Source organism: Hakea prostrata, chromosome 6, assembly GCF_041222555.1.
Source record: "Hakea prostrata isolate BN-2017 chromosome 6, UWA_Hpros_2, whole genome shotgun sequence".
NCBI lineage: Eukaryota > Viridiplantae > Streptophyta > Magnoliopsida > Proteales > Proteaceae > Hakea > Hakea prostrata.
Window position 1 is genome coordinate 7,663,456 of NC_142605.1, and position 20,914 is coordinate 7,684,369.

At 39.3% G+C, this 20,914-nt stretch overlaps 1 protein-coding gene across 1 annotated transcript; it reads left to right on the forward strand.

Moving 5' to 3' along the window:
* The first annotated feature begins 2,111 nt into the window (after positions 1 to 2,111).
* On the forward strand, positions 2,112 to 20,783 carry LOC149012190 (NADH:ubiquinone oxidoreductase, 17.2kDa subunit). Its single transcript, XM_089159711.1, has 5 exons — positions 2,112 to 2,230; positions 3,564 to 3,590; positions 19,474 to 19,565; positions 20,161 to 20,270; positions 20,371 to 20,783. Exons 1-5 carry the CDS (start codon positions 2,142 to 2,144, stop codon positions 20,524 to 20,526), a joined length of 474 nt encoding a protein of 157 aa, XP_089015837.1. The 5' UTR covers positions 2,112 to 2,141; the 3' UTR covers positions 20,527 to 20,783.
* The last annotated feature ends 131 nt before the right edge of the window (positions 20,784 to 20,914 follow it).

A 20,914-nucleotide genomic window follows, 5' to 3' on the forward strand; every position in this document is an offset into this window, starting at 1 on the left:
TACGTGAAGCTGAAACACCGAGTTATCGGGTTAGGATTTTTAGGGATTTCATAGGGCCAACTGGTTCATTGCAGGACCAAGCCTGGTTCTTGAGAAATAAAGAAAGTGAGTGTGGGTCGCCTATGAGGACTGGAAGCCACCTCCAATGATTAAGTCAGAATCTGGTGAACACAAATCCTTGTAGAGAGGAGTAAATGCTCCAAGAAGATGAAGAAAAGATGTTCCTTGGGTAGTTGCAGAAGAACAAATGACTAGAGTTCTTGTTCATGGGCTTACCCTAACTCTTGTAGATTGTTGGCTTATATACTAATTTCAGACTGCTGAAGTGGTAAAGATGTATCACAACCCTTTGATCTTCGAATTCCAAATGAAGGGTTGAGATGACTTTTGATGGGTAGTTTGATCAGCAAGCCAAGAGCCCAATCTTCTTGAAGAAGCTTCAAGATAGCTATACCTAACCCCACCAGATCAGGTGGTCAACTTCACATTGATGTGGATGTGATAGCGATCCCTTACTTTGGCAAACAAAATGTAAGGGTGTAACACTCAAGGAAGTCCCAAGCGAATGAAAAGTTTCCTTGCAAGCATTAAGCATTTAATGAATCTTAGTGCATTCAATGCTGAAATTAGTGCATTGATTGATGCTCTGGATGATGATGCGCCGAATTGCCTTGTAACGTTACTTTTGCAGAGATATAACTTGTTTGGCGCTTAGTGAAAGACCATCTGAGATGTCAATCATGACAGTTGGCTGTCACCATGAAGCAACCTTCTCAGCAAGTATTCTACCGAGAAGTGCCCTGCCAATAAGTGCCTTATGAACCCTATGAACTGGGATAGAACCACACGTACTAGTCTGCGTGGTCCATTTAGATCCAAAGGTTTAAACCATAATATTTATAACACAACCGAAAGCAAATAAACTTAAAAGGCCAGATTCTTGCCTGAATGAAAAATTGCAGAAACTTGTGCTCCAAGCTTCATAGGTGAGACATAACCTAACAAAGGAACAAACACTTCATTAATTTTGAATGCTACTCAGTTTTATCTACAATATACAAAGAGAATTAAAAGGAAAGTGTAAGTGTACTACCTTGAATGCCACTCAGGTTTCAACATAGGCTTGTTTAATGATAGACTTTGTGTTGCCGACACCAATAAAATCAAAAAAAGATTTGAGTAGGCTGGTCTTCACCCCAATTAGAAATCCATTGGACGAAATCAATCACAACCAAAACAAATAAACCTAAAGGGCCAGACCTGAACAAGAACTAGAAATTGCAGAAACTTGTACTCCAAGTTTCGAAGGTGCAAGAGAACCTAACAAAAGAAGTTAACACTTTACTAATCTTGAATGCTACTCAGGTTTATCTACAAAGAAAATCAATAGGCAACTGTAAGCAAACTACCTTGAATGCTACTCAACTTTCAATTGTGAGCTCATTTAATGACAAATTTGGTGTCGTCGGCAACAAGATGAAAGAAAGATGATCTTGAGTTGGTTGGCTATCCTCACATTCTTCCCCAGCTTGAGGGTCCAAGTGTCCAACTAGGGTCTCCATTCTAGTGTTTATGATCATGGTTTAAGGTTACATGTTTATCTAAAATAGTAGGTAGAGAGAAGGAATCAGAGCCCTAGAAAGGCATGCACATATCTATAGTCTAAACCACAAGCCTAGGTGGCTAGGTCTACCTCTGAGATGTGCGAATAATGAGTTTAAAGGTGAGGGGCCCACTCTATAGTGATGGCTAACAATTTTATATTTAAAGTTGAATTCAGAATTAGTGTAATCAAATAGTTTTTTAGAAAGATTCATTTGTCATAATTAAAAGAATCAAATAGTTTTTCTTTTTAATCTTTTATTTTGAATATAATCCTACGAATCAAACGTGATGCTAACGTTGATCCATAATTATACCAAAAAAAAAAAAAAAGAAGAAGAAGAAAGAAAGAAAAAGAAAAAAGAAAACTTTGACTCCAGAATATTGTTCAACCAGCGGCAACCTATTGCATGTGCCATGGGAGAACCTGTTCAGCCCTTGTCCATGCGTTTCTGGCCGTTTCTAAAACGAACCAAAACCCAGAACCGAACGAACCACCAAGTTAAGAAGCATGGCGGAGAGGCAAGGGACGGAGTGAGATGGCTTCGTTTCTGAAGAATGCGTTGAAGGCGCTTAGGGAGAAGGGCGTCGGGAATGTCTTGACGGTGCTCAGGGAAGAAGGATACACGTTAGTTCCGCTTATTCTCTCTCTCTCTCTCTCTCTCTCTCTCTGTCTCTCTCTCTCTCTCTCTCAGATTTGATATATGAAGTTTTTTCAAAAGAAGTACGAGAATGATTTCTTTCGATTCTTTCGTTGCATTCTCAAATTTATATCGTATTCTCTTATTGGTCTTTTGTGAAATAATTTATTGAATTTGGATGCTTTTTGATATGTATGACTTATGATGAAGAGGAAGAAGAAAAAACTGATCTCTGGATTCATATGAAAATTTCGTATTTCGTTATAACTATTATTAGATTTGGGGGATTTATGTTTCAGATGTTGGTTTCTGTCTAGTTGCTTCTCATAGATTTAAGTTTGTCCCTGACCACCAGTACAAATAAAGGGATGATTTTTTTGGAGATTTAATTTGACCCCATCGGCTGATAAAATTATGGGAAATGAAAAGTTTAGCTCCATTGACAATCCTACTTGTTGAGAGATGAAAAACTAGAGTGAATCTGTAAACCCGGATGGTTATAGGTTTTTATTGATAAATTCTTCCTTTGGTGTTACAAATGACAAGCATACAGATTTCAATGTGGCAGGCACTCCCCACATTTCTACTCACTCATATTGGTGTAATTGGATCTTTGCTGTCGACTGATATTTTTATCAAGTTCTACCTGATTACATCTTTTGTTGTTGGTAGTTCTAATTGGCCTTACAAATGACAAGCATACAGACTTCAGTATGGCAGCCACTCCCCACATTTCCACTCGCTCATTTTGGTGTAATTGGATCTTTTCTGTTGACTGATGTTTTCACTGAGCTCTACCTGATTACAACTTTTGTAGTTCGTAGTTCTCATTGTTGGCCTTTCACATTCCTTCTGAAATCACCCTAAAGCTTGAGTAAACATATAAGCTTGGGTAAGAAGGGATGATAGGAGGGTCAAAAGAAACAGAAGAAGGTAGAAGGGTAAGCACATAAAATTTTGTTAATGAATTCATTTAGAATGCATTAATAATATCAGGAAGGGAAGAAATCTATGGCATATTGTCTGACTTTGCTTCAACATGTATAAATAAAAATCGTTACCATGGCAGTATGTGAGGTTGGTGACATGCTTTAATAACTCCAAATCACTCAAATTGGCTTCCTTATGTAGATGGAGATGAACAGTTCAGCTCCATTGTGTTAGTTAGTCTTTGGTCATGGCATTAATATGTGTTTTTTTTTTGGGAAGAATCCATGTTTCTTTCTTGTCTTCCAGCTTTAGTTGTTCTATTGTTATTTCAATTTATATATATTTATCGTGTTATATGAACTATTTTTCCTTTGTTTTTAAATTGTGCAGGAAGTGCATTTTGGATGGAAACCTTTTGTAAGTCAATTTCTTTTACTATCCAGTTTAGAGATGTTCAAGTAAATCTCATATTGAGAAGCTGATAGTTGATGACACATATGCTTCTGCTTTTGACATTATCACTGACCACACTATGTTATGCGTGGTTAAAGGTTGGTGTCAGATTGACTAGAATGCATGTGCCTGCTATTCATTTTGAAGGTTTTGCAAATTAGTGTGATATAAGGTCATTCTAGCTTAAATTTTGAATGAATAAAATAGAAGAATTCAAATACATTTTTCAACAGCAGAGGGCTATCCAATACCAACCATGAAGTATGGTATTAATCAGCTCCACTTCCCCTCTCCCTTCCTATGGGGAAGAAAAACTCATATAGAGTTCAGACTGTTATGTTCGCTTCAAATTTGAAATTTTCCTTGACACCTCAGTCCGCACCCCTTGTTACATGGATACATTTGCAGCATGAATGGAAAAGTTGGAAAAAAAGGGTAATCTCGATAACTTTTTGCTTTTGCTCATTAAATTTTTACATCAACTTGAGATTTTTAATCAGGAAACTTGAAGTTGACCTCTTTGCTTTGATAAACCTCTGAAAGTTTCTTCCTGAAACCCAACCACCACTTTGAGTATGCTACTTTTCTAGTCTACAGAACTTTCTATAGGTTTTGTTAGTAGCCTAAAGCTTTGACGCCTTAACAATATCTCATTATGAATGCTCTTAACTCCAAACTTTTACCACATGCAACCTACTTGAAGTTCTTGCTGATGCAGAGCTGAAGACCTACTCAAGGAAAAAGAAGATTTAGGGAAGAGGCCAGACTGTGACCTAAGTTGTTGCTATTTATTGCTTTCTATATTTAATGCAAAAGTCAACCCTGAGCCAAGCCAGTAGGAGATAATTGGAGCTAGCATAGTAGCATCAACAATAAGGATGAACTAAACTGAATATGACTGAAAGCCTCTTCCCCCTTCCTTTTGCTAGATTTATTTAAGGAAGAAGAAGAAAGGGGTAGGGTACAGCTATTTTATGTGTTGAACATGGATTAATGCATAACCAAAGCTATTATGCTGCAAATTTGATTTCTCCAAGTCTTGTTTTTTCTTGCAACAAAAGTGCCTATTTATAGCTTGGGGAAGCTTTACAAAAGAAGAAATCTCAAACATGGATGGTAAAGAGAATAGGAAATACTATATAAAAGCTAAGCAACTAAGAAGTTGCCTATAAACATCAAAAGAGGACTGCTAAAATAGTAACAATTTGAAATTAGAAGCTGTTTAATTTTAAAATGAAATATACTTTCTAAGACTGAAAATAGTCACTGAGCTATGATAGCATTAGGATCGAATCTTTTTCCATTTGGTGGGCCAAAATGATTCTCTAGAATGCATTCTCAAATAAAGCATATATTGACTGTGACACTGTTCACATGAACAATGATCTTGCTACTTTTTTTTTTTTGGGTGGGGTGGGGGGGAGTATTTCTTGATTTGTGCTTCTATTTGGAGTGGGGCTGCTTTATGTGATGCTCTGTTGAACCTACACATCATTGGAGCAGGCTACTTGATGTAGCCTCAATTGAATGAGAGCCAGTTAACCAGGATTTCTTGTCACCACCAATCCCAAGGCCAAAATAGGGTAGGGTAGGGTAGGGTAGGGTAGGGTAGGGTAGCTTTGGATAGTATGTATGGGGGATTTTCTTTGTCGTTCTAGCAGGCTCATCTTGAAGGTTTAATATGGCTAATGATGGAGATGCTATGATGGATGGGGATAACTTGTTTCAAAGGGTGCCTAGGTTTGGCCTACTGGCCAATAGGAGGTTTCTTGATTTGGGTGATATGAGTTAATTTTTTAGAGTTTAGAGTCAACTTTGGGTGACTTAGAGGTGTCAGAATCTGATGAAATATTGGCAGAGTTGTTTTTCTTTTTTTGTAGTGTTGTGTGTGTGGGGGGGGGGGGGCATTATGGTGTTACGCATGGGTGGCTGGTTTGGTAAATCTTAAGTTTCACGAGTTTAGGTCAAGAAAGTAGGTTTCCTTCCAAGAAAGGGAGAAATCTAGGGTGAGGGATCTCTGTTTTGGATAGGGTTATGTTAGGGTTTTGAGGCTGTAATGTCTGAAGTTTGGGAGGATTCTAATGGAGGGTTTCTTGATTTGGGAGAAGAAGGATCGAGGGGTTTGGTTTTCAAAATTGAAATTAAAGGTGATCAGAGAAGTGGGATGCAGTGCTGGCCTCATGACGTAAACCCCAAATTGAGGGCTGGTTAGAGGATTGATCAAGTCGAATTCAGCAGTAAATTTAGGGCTCTTCAAAACCTGCAGTTGTGAATTTAGGGTTGCTAGTGCTTCTAGGGGTGGGATAATAGATTTCGCTAGCATTTTTTAAAACACAAACTTGAACCTTGCTGTTTTAGGTTTCAAGCTTGGATTCTAGAAGTCCTAGGGTTAGGGTCTTGGGAATTGAGGGCATCAAAGGAATTGGTGTTTAGACTATAGACTAGGGTTTGATTGGTCTGGCAGGGCTGAAATTGGGATGGTCATTAGGGTTGGGGTGATGAGGTTCCTAAAGATTGGGACAGATCTATCGTTTAGATTGCTGTAGATTTGACCTTGAATTTTGGGTTTCCAGAAAAGTCCAGAAAAATTCAAGAAAAATAAAAAAAGGGGATATGGGAATAGGGTTTAAGGAAGAAGGGATTCAGTTTTTCTAGGGTTTAAGGGGATTGTTAGGGCTAAGGTTGGGACCGAAAGCTGGGAGAAGTGAGGTGTCCTAAAGGGAATGGGATTTGGTGCAGGGGATAGAGAGATCTTACAAGGGCTTAGGGGGAGAATGAAGGGTTGCCGCAGGAATTGTTCTAGGTGTGATTGGAGAAAAGGGAGGGCGCAGAGTGGGGACGCTTTGCTTACTTGATGTAAAACTTGATGAAGGAAAATCACATGAACACTGGGCGCTATTAGGCGGCCACAAGCTTCTTCCCTTGGCAGCCCACTCTCTAATCGATATCTTCTCCAAAGAATATTTTATTAATCATCAAAACTGAATTGTTTTCAAGAATGGGGCCATATTTGTAGCCTTACATTGAAGGACTCCTACTTGGACTCAAATTGGAAAGCAAAAACAAGAGGGGACTCTTAAGTCTTAACTAAACAAATTGCAAACATAAAAGGACTTTTTACTTGGGACTCCTACTCCACTAAGGGCCCTCACTTGTCTCATCCTTGAATAATTCAAATTACACAACAAGAGTAGGTTCAGTCTCCTTGTAGGGTTTGGACTACAACTAACGGAATCCTTCTCTAAATGGGACTTCTAACTAGACTAGGAATAACTTAAAAGAATGATTAAAGTAACAAAATAAAGATCAGCTTGGACTCCTAACAAGATTCTGATTCTGATTAGATCAAATTGGGTTGGAGCCAAAATGACCAAAATGACCTATTGCTGAAAAGGCTCCATGTGGCTTGGTTGGTCTGTAAGGGTCTGGACAGCACCCTAGGCCTTATTTCGGCCCTTGGTGGACCTCTCTTGGGATGGCCTGTGTTCGGTTCACATCACCTCAATTTTACTTTGATGGAGGGGCGTTTTGTTCAGCTGTAGAGGGGATGTAGGTTTTTCAACCTGCACCACTGCCTCTCATAGAAGCTGCATTCCACAACCTTGCTGGGTTGGTTTTGGGCTTGTTCTTACTGGTACTTGTGGGCTTGTGATGTACAGCAGTACTTATTTTCATGTATTTTTGTATGGATTAGGTCACTGAACCTTGTTCAATAGTGGTTCAATTTAAGTTATCTATCTATTCAATTATTTAAATTAGATATTTAGTGTCGAAAACAAGCTTTAAATAATCAAAACAACCACTGAACTTGAACAGTGGAAAGAGAGAAGAAGAAGAAGAGAAGAGAGATGAAGAACCAGCAGAAGAGGCCTGCAATTCTAGCTAAAGAGCTAGAATCACAGAGCCCTTTTACTTATAGCTTCTAATGAATCTAATACAACTTGAGAGACAAGTAACTATCGTTTAGAGAAAAAAAAAATTTGTAGTTTTAGTAACATTCTAGCTCCTAAAATAGAAAGTTCTGAAAATAGAAACTACCACAAAAATTGAAACTCTACTTTCTAGAAACACTCCCAAAACTTATGCAGCAGGACTCATACATTAGAAATAGAAAGTAGAGTAGCAGCACTAAAAAAATACTGTTCACGTGAACGGTAAAAACTACCTTTACTGTTCGTGAACAGTAAAACAGCCCAAACTTCCGTATACTTCAACATTTAGTGTGTCAAGTATGCATTACTAAAGTTTTTGTTGGTTATAGTCAGATTTTTTATTAATTATGCTTTGTATTTTAGTTGATATCAAATTTCCCAATCCAACTCAAATTCTTTCTTTTGGGTTATAATAGACCATGTGGGGGGGGGGGGGGGGAGTTCTTTCATCCTTGATTGATGGGTTTTTACATGCACCCCCCCCCCTTTTGGTTACAATTATAGAATAAATTTTAGTCAAAACATGCGAAATTTTGACTGAAATGCCTACAAATCTCAAATCAAAATGAAATTCCCAATATTTCATTCCATTACCAAGTTTCGACCGGAATTTCGTAGTTTTCGATCATTTTGCCGGTTTCGACATTCCAACTTGTTTTCCCTTAGTTTTTGTTGACTTCTATCCCATTTTCACCTAATTTCCATTACTCATTTGCTTTCAAACACCTCTTAAGTGATAATATCTATACTCAACAGTTCCAAACTTCCCTTTTTTTTCATTTTTATTTCATTCATGCCTTAATGATCCTATATTGCTTTGAAATTAATATACATCTAGTCTAGGGCTGTGGTCTATGATTAAGTGTTGTTAAACTTTTTTTTTAAAATTTTATTATTGCTACTATTATTATTTTTTTTTTATATCTTAAAAACTACTTTTTAAATTATGTATTTTGGAAAAATACCTATGTATACATGATATAGGGGTTTGAACTTAATAGACACCACTACTTGATCTAGTTTGGTCATTGTATTTTGTTGACTTATTGTATATGTAACCGTTCTACCAAACAATTCATGTATAATGATGATTCTATGCCTGTATGCAATACAATTTGTACTTGCTGGAACCAGTTATTTATACATGGTACGTATGTATACATGATATGGGGGTTTGAACTTAATAGCATAGTTGTCAAGGCGTCGCCTAGGCGTCGCTTAATCGTCGCCTTGGCGTCTGGGCTCCTCAAATTGGCGTCGCCTTATTTTTAGGCAATAAGGTGTCCGCTTTTTTTTCTTTCTTTTTTAAATCACGAGAAAGATGCCTAATCGAAGGCATATATTGAAATACTTATTAGATTCCGATTGTAAAGTATCTATTGTTTGAACCTATATGCATATGTATAATGACGCTACATGTGATCAAATGTTAAAATAAAAATAAAAACAAACAAAATTGAAAGAGATTAAGTTCTTGACTCAAGTCTCACACTCTCACTCTCACTCTAATCCCTAATCTCTTTCTCTCTTCCTCTCTTCTTCTCTTCCATTCCCGCAGCGACACTCCGGCAAGCAGTGGTCAGTGACAAGCAACTTCTTCTCTTCCTTTTTTCTTGCGACTTTTTATTTAGGACCTATTATGTGTGGTTTGTAGTATGTTGGATGACTTGAGGTAGTCTGATATTAGTTTTTTTATTATATAAGATATGATAGATTTAGAGTAAATGAGATGTACATTAAAAATTTCACTTAAAGCGCCTCAACCGCCTCAAAAGCGCATCGGAGGGCGCCTCGTCGACTCATCGCCTCAATTAGCCTAAACCGCCTTGCATCGCCTCGTCGCCGTGACAACTATGCTTAATAGACACCACTACTTGATCTAGTTTGGTCATTGTATTTTGTTGACTTATTGTATATGTAACCGTTCTACCAAACAATTCATGTATAATGATGATTCTATGCCTGTATGCAATACAATTTGTACTTGCTGGAACCAGTTATTTGTTCGTATACTTGAATGATTAACTTTTCAATGGTTTTCTTGGCAAAATATTAGTTCAATTGTGTTTACTATGCATTAAATAGGTAGGAGGTAAGAAATTAGATGAAATGGAGGCCAGTTAAGGCCCAAAACCTATGGTCAAAATAAAAAAAAAAAATAGTTACAAAAAAAAAAAAAAAAAAAATTTTTTTGGGGGTGAAAACCCACAAAAAAATTGGCAACGTTTTAACAACCACATTAAAACCCCCCCCAAAAAGCGAAAAAAAAAAAAAAAAAAAAAAAAAAATAATAAAAAAAAAAATTTATAAAAATATTTATAAAAATAATAATTTAAATTTTTTTTTTTTAATTTAATTATATTAATTTTCCTTTTTTCTTTTTCCTTTTTGATAATTAAAAAAAATATTTTAAAAAGAAGAAGCCCATTGGGTTAGGCCCATCAAAGGCCTAAAGTTGTCACCTGAATCAGCCCATGGCTTTCATGGGCTAGGGCTGTTTTAGTGGGTTAAAGTTAGCCCACATTTGTTGAACTTCATAGTCTAGACCTAAGCCTAAGTCTAGTTTTTAGAAAGTCAATAAAAGGGGCTTTAGTTTGAAAAGAAGAGAACTCATTGTCAAAGGAGTTCTCCTTTGTCAAGAGTTAGGTAGTAGTTGAGTCATTAATAGGTAGGTGGTGTTAGCTAGTGGTTGGATGTTGCCATTAATGTTTATGTCTCTTTAGAATGCTATATAAAGAGACTTATGTAAGTGGTGAAGAAACAACTTATGAATTGAAATCAAATTGCTTGCTAGCATTCTTCCTCTTTGGAGAACCCTTGTGTTTGATCAAGGTAGGTTGGTGTTTGATCCAATCGATCCACCTTGCGGTGTGAAGCCCGGGTGTTACTTTGTTGTCCTTATTGTTCTCTTAAGTCTCTTATATTGTTCCATCCTTTTCTTCTTTATAGTCTACTGCTGTTTTGAAGACCTATTTAGTCCTTGTTCTTAAACCAATATCCTTGTTCTACCACTCCGGTTTTCAGCCTATCTTTATATCTGAATTTTATTTATCTTAAGTCTTATCAAATCTAAAGTTGATTCCCTGTGAAAGGTCCTATTTGGCTACTGTTTTGATCATTCAAATACAGTACTACATTATTTGGTATCAGAGCCATGATAGGGAGTGAAAATTCTGGACCATCCAGTCCAACTAATCCTATGGCAGCAATGATGGAGATGGTTCAACAATTGAGCAACCAAATCACTGCGAACCAGAAGCAAATGGACGAGAGGTTCTCAGAAATGGAGGCCAGAGTTGCTGCCTCTACTCATGTTCCTCACCCTCCACTTGGTGAAGAATTCCATCCTGCTCATTCTGTAGCCAATTTTCCTGCTCGAAGAAATATGGGGAGAGGACCCCAAAGGATTCCAGTTGTGCAACCAACTTTTGAGGAGCACGTACGAAGTTATTTTGCTGGAGAACAACCTACATTCAATAAGCATGTTGGTGACTCTCACAGGGTTAAGCTTGAACTCAAAGAATACTCGGGTAAGCATGATCCTCAAGTCTTTTATGATTGGTTGGCAGCGTTGGATGACTATTTTGATTGGTATGAACTCTCGGAGGTACGAAAGATGAAGCTAGCACGTACCAAGCTAGTTGGAGCTGCACGTGAATGGTGGAGAACTCGCGAATATGAATTGGAAGATCGTGGTAGAGCTCCTACTACGTGGGAGGAAATGAAGGAAGAACTGAGAGAAAAGTACTTGTCATCTACTTTTCGATTGCGACTACAAGACAAGTTAAATTCTCTTCGCCAAGGGAACTTGTCGGTTGCGAGAATATATGGAACAATTTGACTCTCTTTCTTCTCGTACAGGAATTCGAGAGAGGGAGATCCAAATCTTGTCACGTTTCAGATTGGGTTTACGGCCTGAAATCAATAGGGCCATTGGCGTTGTGGATGTAGAGAACGTGCGGGATTGTTTTGAAAAGGCCCTACGTGCGGAAGAATTATTGGCATCCAACAACAAAAGGTTTGGATACCAAGCCGGGGAGGCTAGGCGAAATTTTCCAGCACCAAAACCTACAACAACAACCCCTACTCAACCCACATTTCCTACCCGACAAGATAAGGGCAAGGCTCCTATGACTAGTGGCAGCCAAGCACAATGTTTTCCTTTGTCAAGAGGTTGGACATTATGCTAAATATTGCCCACACCGTCAAAAGATTAATGCTGTTGCTGAGATAGAAAAGTCAGCAGAGGAAGAAGATCCTGATCTATTCCCATACCCGCTCGATGATGGCGACTATGACGGAGCTGCATATGATGAGGATGATGCTAATAGAGGTGATGCTTATGGCATTCATATAGTAAGCCGCATCTTGGTGGCTGAAACCAAAGGAGAGGACTGGCGGCGCAATTGTATCTTCTACAGCCGTATGAAGTCCGGAGATAATACCGCTTTGGTGATAGTTGACAGTGGGAGCTGTGTCAACGTTACTTCAGACACCTTTGCGAAGAAAGCAAACTTGAAGGTGGAGAAGCACCCTCAACCATATCGGGTATCCTTGCTGAATGGGAATACTCTGGAGGTAAATCAGCGGTGTTCCGTACCACTGAAGCTCCATCGATATGAGGAAGAGGTATGGTGTGATGTAATCCCTATGCATCTTACTGATGTTTTGTTTGGTCGACCATGGATGTATGATAATGATGTTATGGGTCGGGGGAAGAAAAACCAATGTGTATTCAAGTTCAAAGGACTTCACACTGTCCTCCACCCAGTCAATGTCCCAGCTGAAATGCGTCAACGGAGGTCCTTGAGGACCAACCAAAAGGGGGCCAATGAAGCACAAAAGTTGTTGTCCATACCGCAAAAGAAGCTGCTGGTTGTTCCTCACAAGGAGTTCATTCACACTAGCCATGATACAGGGCTGGTATTGGCTCTTGTTACAAGGGTAGTCACGCCTCCACCTGAGGCGACATTCCCTCCACCCATCAAAGAGTTACTTTCTGATTTTTCTGATGTGGTTCCTGATGAGTTGCCTAATGAGCTACCGCCTATGCGCGATATTCAACATGCCATTGATTTGGTACCGGGTTCGGTGTTACCAAACCTACCGGCTTATCGCCTTAGCCCAACAGAGCACAATGAACTCAAAAGACAGGTGAATGAGTTGCTACATAAAGGATTCATTCAGGAGAGCTTAAGTCCATGTGCTGTACCAGCATTACTGACTCCAAAGAAGGATGGCTCATGGCGCATGTGTGTGGACAGTAGAGCAATCAACAAGATTACAGTTAAGTATAGGTTTCCTATACCGCGGCTTGATGACATGTTGGACATGCTATCCGGGGCTAAGATCTTTTCTAAATTGGATCTTAGAAGTGGCTATCATCAGATTCGTATTCGGCCTGGAGATGAGTGGAAGAGCGCCTTCAAGACCAAGGATGGACTATTCGAATGGAAAGTCATGCCTTTTGGTCTGACGAATGCACCTAGTACATTCATGAGGGTGATGACACAGGTACTCCGTCCTTTTATTGGTCGATTTTTGGTCGTATACTTTGATGATATATTGATCTACAGCAAGCATCCAGATGATCACATCGATCATCTACAGCAAGTCTTGAGAGTGCTTCGCCATGAGAAGCTATACATCAATCTCAAGAAATGCTCCTTTATGCTGCCAAAGGTTGTGTTCCTTGGTTTTATTGTCTCATCACAGGGGGTTGAAGCTGATCCAGAGAAGATAACAAGTATAATAGATTGGGCTACACCAAAGACAATCACTGAGGTTCGTAGTTTTCATGGACTTGCATCGTTTTACAGGAGATTCATTCGGAACTTTAGTGCAGTCATGGCACCTATTACCGAGTGTTTGAAGCAAGGCAAAGGTGAGTTCAAGTGGACAGCAGCGGCAACCAAAGCCTTTCATCTTATCAAGCAAAAGATGACAGAGGCTCCAATACTTCGCCTGCCAGATTTTGACTGTATATTTGAGGTAGCAAGCGATGCCTCACATATTGGTCTAGGAGGTGTATTGATGCAAGGAGGGCACCCTATCGCTTTCTACAGCGAGAAACTCAATGATGCCAAGCGACGCTATTCGACATATGATCTAGAGCTCTATCTTTGTTGTCCGGGTATTACGCCATTGGAGACATTATCTCATCGGCAAAGAGTTCATTCTCTATACCGATCATGAGGCGCTGAAGTATCTACATTCACAGAAGTCGATAAGCAACAGGCACGCTAAATGGGTTGCTTATCTCCAAGAGTTTGTGTTCGCAATGAAGTACAAGGCGGGGAAAGGAGAATACGGTGGCTGATGCATTGAGTCGAAAAGTACTTACTCTTAGCACATTCTCGGCACATGCGAGTTAGCATTGATCAGATACGTGATGAGTATGCATCTGACGAAGATTTCAACATGCCATACAAGGAGTTACAGCAAGGCAAGCAACATCATAAATACTCACTTCACGATGGGTATTTGTTTTTGGGAACTCGGTTATGCATTCCAAATTCTTCCCTACGACATCACATCATACGGGAGCTGCATGGCGGAGGTTTGGGGAGGTCACTTTGGCAAGGATAAGACTATCATACAAGTTACCGATCGGTATTATTGGCCCCATATTGCAAAGGATGTTGATCATGTAATCAAGAGATGCAGAGTCTGTCAGCTAGCCAAGGGAACCAAGCAAAATACAGGTTTGTACTCACCATTACCAGTTCCTCATGCACCTTGGATTGATATTAGTATGGATTTCGTACTTGGGCTACCCTCCACAAAAGAGCGATCCGACTCCATCATGGTTGTGGTTGACCGATTCTCAAAGATGGCTCATTTTATACCATGTCGAAAGACCTTTGATGCATCTCACATTGCAAAGATATTCTTTAAGGAGGTTGTACGACTACATGGGCTACCAAGTAGCATTGTCTCAGATCGTGACGTCAAGTTCACGAGCTACTTTTGGAAGACATTGTGGCTGAAAAGTAACACAAAGTTACGATTTTCAACCGCATTCCATCCACAAGCGACGGGCGGACGAAGTGGTGAATCGAAGCTTGGGAAACTTACTGAGGTGTTTGGTTCGTGACTATGAGAAGACATGGCCGTCCATACTCGACATAGCTGAGTTTGCTTACAACAGCTCAGTTAATCGTACGACAGGTCGTACTCCTTTTGAGATTCTACTTGGAGTTCAACCCCGACGGCCTATAGACCTCATTCCATTACCACCACAAGCACGTGTGAGTATTGAGGCTGACGAGTTTCTGCGCCATATCACAGAGGTACATGCTGATGTTCGCCGAAGAATAGCTCTCAACAATGATGTCTACAAGGCTACAGCAGATCATCATCGACGATATGTGGAGTTTCAACCGGGAGACATGGTGATGGTTCGTGTCAACCCAGAAAGGTTCCAACATGGGGTCAACAACAAACTCCATCCAAAGAAGATGGGTCCATACAAGGTGCTGAAACGCATTGGACCAAATGCTTATGTACTCGAGCTACCAGAAGAAATGAACATAAGCAATGTCTTCAACGTGGCTGACTTACATCTTTATGTAGGACACCACTCTGATGATGGAGACACTGAACAAATGTTGAGGCTGCCCCAACTCAAGCCACCAATCAATGACATCATTGAAGAGGTTTTGGATGACTCTTACAAAACCACTCGTCGTGGCACTGGATACCATGCTTTCCTCGTCAAATGGAAGAATCGTCCACGACATGATAGTACTTGGATTCATGCTGATGATTTCAAGAAACTCGATCCTGATTTGTATGAACGTTACATGTCCTTCGTTCATTCGTCGGAGACGAATGTTTTCAAGCCGGGGAGAGTTGATGCAGAATTGAAGACATATTTACGAAAGAAGAAGCCCATTGGGTTAGGCCCATCAAAGGCCTAAAGTTGTCACCTGAATCAGCCCATGGCTTTCATGGGCTAGGGCTGTTTTAGTGGGTTAAAGTTAGCCCACATTTGTTGAACTTCATAGTCTAGACCTAAGCCTAAGTCTAGTTTTTAGAAAGTCAATAAAAGGGGCTTTAGTTTGAAAATAAGAGAACTCATTGTCAAAGGAGTTCTCCTTTGTCAAGAGTTAGGTAGTAGTTGAGTCATTAATAGGTAGGTGGTGTTAGCTAGTGGTTGGATGTTGCCATTAATGTTTATGTCTCTTTAGAATGCTATATAAAGAGACTTATGTAAGTGGTGAAGACACAACTTATGAATTGAAATCAAATTGCTTGCTAGCATTCTTCCTCTTTGGAGAACCCTTGTGTTTGATCAAGGTAGGTTGGTGTTTGATCCAATCGATCCACCTTGCGGTGTGAAGCCCGGGTGTTACTTTGTTGTCCTTATTGTTCTCTTAATTCTCTTATATTGTTCCATCCTTTTCTTCTTTATAGTCTACTGCTGTTTTGAAGACCTATTTAGTCCTTGTTCTTAAACCAATATCCTTGTTCTACCACTCCGGTTTTCAGCCTATCTTTATATCTGAATTTTATTTATCTTAAGTCTTATCAAATCTAAAGTTGATTCCCTGTGAAAGGTCCTATTTGGCTACTGTTTTGATCATTCAAATACAGTACTACATTACGGCCCCCCCCAGGGGCCAAAACCCCCCCGCCTGGTGGTTCCCCCCCCCCCCCCCCCGGGACCAACAACTAAACTACAGGAAGATATACACTGCGCTGACAAACCTCATTGGTCGATTGCTGCCAAAGCTTCCATGGAATTTTATGACCACGGCGGTGGAGTTACAGTCTGCTCCTGTTAAAATCCTGTGCTGTAGATCTCGCAGATGAATCTATTTGCCTTCATTAAAGTTTTGGGCTTTAGGACAATTACCTCAGCATGTGGGAAGAAATAAACACTATTTAACTTACCAGGCTTTCCAGGGAGGTTCAGCTTCTCCTTTTTTGGCGGTGGAGCCTCTTGGTTACATGAAGAAGAGACACTGACTTCTTGGAAATAGTAGAAACAGTAGAAATAGTCATGGTGGATGTATTTTCCAATTCGATAAGCATAGCTTTTGGAAATTTTGGTTGATTCTTGATAGGAGCAAATATAGGAACTGGTAGGTAGAGAGAACAGGGAATGGGACTGGTAGATGAGAGGTGAGCTCAGATTTTTTTTATATTGTATCGTTAACATTTTTTTATTCTAACCCCATGGTCTCTCAACAAATTCTTGTTCTCAGAAATCTTTTAACTTTTCGATGCTATACTCATGTTTTTCAGCAATTTCTTCTGATAAGAAACCTTATTAGTTAAGTTAGTGTTACGCTCTTCCACCATATCTGTGTTTTTGCTTCTGGTCCCCCCCCCCCCTCCCCCCACAACAATTTGCAATATCAGTTGACTTTTCTGGGTCTGTAAGGAGTCCAACTCTGCTTGCAGATCCTTGACCTTGCCATTAAAGCCATAATTTTAGTTGACTCATTCTTGTTATCCTCAAGTCTCTTCAGGAGATTAGAAATTTCATGTCATTTTTCTAATAATATTCTATCCAAAACCAAAATTGGGTCTTGAAACTTTGTTCTATTGAGCTGTAGCACCTAATTTTCTACATGGTGGGAGATCTTGATATTGTGGGCAATCTTGAGCATCCAACAAACCAAGATCTCGGTTGAGATATTGTAATTTTTGGGGAGCTCAACTTGAGTGAACTAGAGGGCCTATCTAGTGGGGTTTCAAGGGTTAGGTTTGGCTGAAACTTTGTATCTAGCCTATTTTAGGCCTTCTAAACACACAAGTGGCCTTAGATTTGTGAGAAAACAACCATATGTATGAGTTTCAACTCAACCACAAGTTTCAAACCGAAATGCTGCAGGAATGATCCGCAGTGGTATAAAACATGAAATATAGAACCATTTCATCTTAATAACAGAAAACATATATTTAATCCACACCCAAATACCTGCTTTAGAATATAGTTTTTGGAAAAAAAATTCAAATTTGCCGAAAAATATCACTTGCATGAAGAACACCTTCAAATGGCCTTGATAAATGGTGTTTTGTTGATGTCGACGTGCTAAAGAGTCCTTAGGAGTGTTGCAGGTGAAGTTCTGGTGAGATTCAAGCAAAAATTTTGTCCAAAAAGGGTCTTGCAGGTTGCTATTGAGGGAAGAACCGAGAGGAGCGAGTGGGAGTCGAGACGAGATAGGAATCTCGTCTCTACTTGAGCGAGAGGTTGTAAAAATAGGGTGGTTTTGATCAAGATCTCAGTCGAGTTGGAGTATTTTCTTGGTATCACATTTCGTCTCCTCTCGAGCCCATGAAAAAGCTAGATCTCATGAGATCATCTACCATGGTTTTTTATGTACGCATCTCGCAATGTCTGCTTCAGGTCAGCATCTTTGTTATGTGCAGATTCAAATTCTTTGACTTTTTCATCCCACTTCTATTTCCATTGACTTTCTCCATGGAAGAATGATCCGAGCAAAAACTGAGTTTGAACTAGTTGACAAATTATTCTTCTTGGTCATCAGATTTATTTGTGAGGTTTGAGTTCATCATAATCATAGGTTTTTGAAGAAGGAAGACGAAGAAGAAGGTACTTCCCCTTCAGTCACTGTAAAATCCAAAACCTGGAAACAGAGCAATAGAGCACAAACTTCATACAGGCAACAAATCCAATATTTCCCATATAGTAGATTTAGTGAACAATTCGGTAGGTCCATGCACCGTTCCCACAGATGGTTTGATAAGGGGAAGACATGTTAAGGGTATTTCAGTCATTTGACCATAATTTTATTTTTATCCATTATAATCAATGGTATTTCAGCACTTCACAGGACCTTTAATTGAGGTTTAACACCATTGATTTTTTCTTTTCTTTTCTTTTTTTTTTTTTTTTTGGGGGGGGGGGGGTGGTGCATGTAAATTGTAAAGAGGATGTGATCCGAATGGGGTGCATGTAAAAACCCTTAAAAAACTAAATGAAAAGAAAAGACTTCTGTTGTTGCTTCAAGTTCTTTTCATTGGAGTACCTTGATTTGATCAAGGGAGAAAGACATGATCCACTTGACATGTTGAGACGAGAAGTCCTCGTGAATTTTCTATGTTGTTGTGTTCAAGTTCTCCAACTGTTTTACTTGCTTACCATTCTTTTTCTATTAACTCATCCACCATTATTAAGTAGTCTTTAATTTGAAAATTTTCTACTATAGCCTACCTTTCTAGAAGTTATATGTAGCACTCATTTGGAGATTAATGAACCAGCCATAAAATTTGGTTGAAATATTGAAAAAGTCTCAAGAACCCCAAAGGGAACTCCAGTGTTCACTTGATGAATGCTCAATCATGAATTTAAGTCGTGGAAACAACTTCTCTTGACTAAAGGCGTTAGGCTGCATACATTTGACCCACCACAGACCCAGCTAAACTTGGGAGCCCTTGTGCACTGGGTGTGCCTTTTTAGTACCTTATTTCTTACTGAAATTGTCTCTGATGTGTTATTTCCATGTCTGATATTTGTTAACCAATTTTGACATCTGATGTAGTAAACCGCACTGGCGTGCTGGGTCAACCTGCATAACCCGGTGTCTCCCAATTGGGGATCCCTCGTCGGATCGACCTGCGCAACCATTTATAATATCGATACCATGATTTAAAAGAAATAAAATCGATTTATGGTCCATTGTCAACACGGTTAAGGATCTCATCTATTGAGATGATTGGAAGGCAAGAATCCATGTAGCCAACCCCATTTAGTTAGGACAAGTCTTCTTGTTGTTTAAGCATCTATTTAAATCATTTATTTGTTTCCTCTAAATTCTAAACTGTGATATCTGTAACCTGTCCTATGTCAGATGAAAAAGGAAAAAAAGAAACTTTTTTTTCTTAAAATTATCCTTTCACCTTAATAATTCTTTGTCTAATCTGGGAGTTTTTTTTTCCAGGAAAACCAAACTTCATAACATAGGTGCGACACTTGTGGGAGTTGATAAATTTGGGAATAAATATTATGAGAAAATTAAGGACACTCAATATGGTTAGTAATTCTTTCTCATGTCTCTTACTTTCTTGCATATGAAAGATTTATGAGAAGAGGAGAATTTGTTGGGTTGTCTTCAGTATATTGAAACCCTTGGTTGCTGGCAATATATGGTTTCAGGACTTTCATTTTCCTTAAAATTTTATTTTTTTGAGAGCTGTTTTGGTAGTCCTCGATCTTAAATTTTCCATGGTTGCACCTGGGGCTGTGAATCAGTTATCAGTGTCTTCGGATTTAATTGGTGGTGATTGCCATTACTTCTGTTAACACCATAAAAATGTTTGATCCATAGATTCGTTTAGCTGAAGGGTAATGAGGTGTCAAGGATTAATTAGTTAGCTTGATCCTAATTGAATTAAATGACACAAGATGTTCAATCAGCCAATCAGCTTGACATGTGGTTGAATAGTAAATCAATTGGTGGCATGGCTCCCTAGTTGTGCACCACTCTCTATATACATGTGTTTTGAATAGTTTGAAAACTAAAATGAGAAGGAATCTTTGAGGTAGATACAATATTCAGGATTATGTGAGTTAGTGGATCTTGTTCCTTAACATGTAGTCAATGAAATTCTGATGAGTGATTCTGCAGGTAGACACAGGTGGGTGGAGTATGGTGACAAGGGACGGTATAATGCATCTCAGGTTCCAGCAGAGTGGCATGGCTGGCTCCACTTTATCACCGACCACACAGGGGATGAGGTAAGCGACTTTCATCCGATCAATGGAATGCTTGCTGGTTTCTGTCATCGTTTTTGTTGTTGTTGCTATTTACAAGGGCACTACATAATTTCCATCACAGCTTCTTATGCTGAAACCCAAGAGGTACGGAGTGGATCACAAGCAGAACTTTTCTGGGGAGGGTGAGGAGCTCATTTACCATTCTAAGGGACACATGCTCAACCCTGGGCAGAGAGACTGGACTAGATACCAGCCATGGCAGCCAACCAAGACCTAAGGATCCTTTCCTGAACAGTTCTTGGTAAAACTTTGTGTCCATGTATTATCTTTTCAGCGCATGAAATAATATGGCCGCACTTTGTTGGTTGAGCTGATATCCTGAATATTTTCTCAAAACGTGAATGAACAAGTAATATGTTTTGTTGATCATTGTTAATGATTTAGGGGCATCCCCTGTGCTGAATGCAGTTTTAAGATTTTATTAGTATTCAAATCTACTGAAGTACCTTGCTATATTCTCTCAATCAGTTCTTCCGCTTGCTTGCACTCTTTTAGATCCAAAACTTTGGAACTTCACTATCACAAAAGGCAGTTAGTTTAAACATGTCTTTCTTTATTCTTTTTTCCTACTGTCCCGGAGCTATCTCGTCACTTTGGATGGGCTC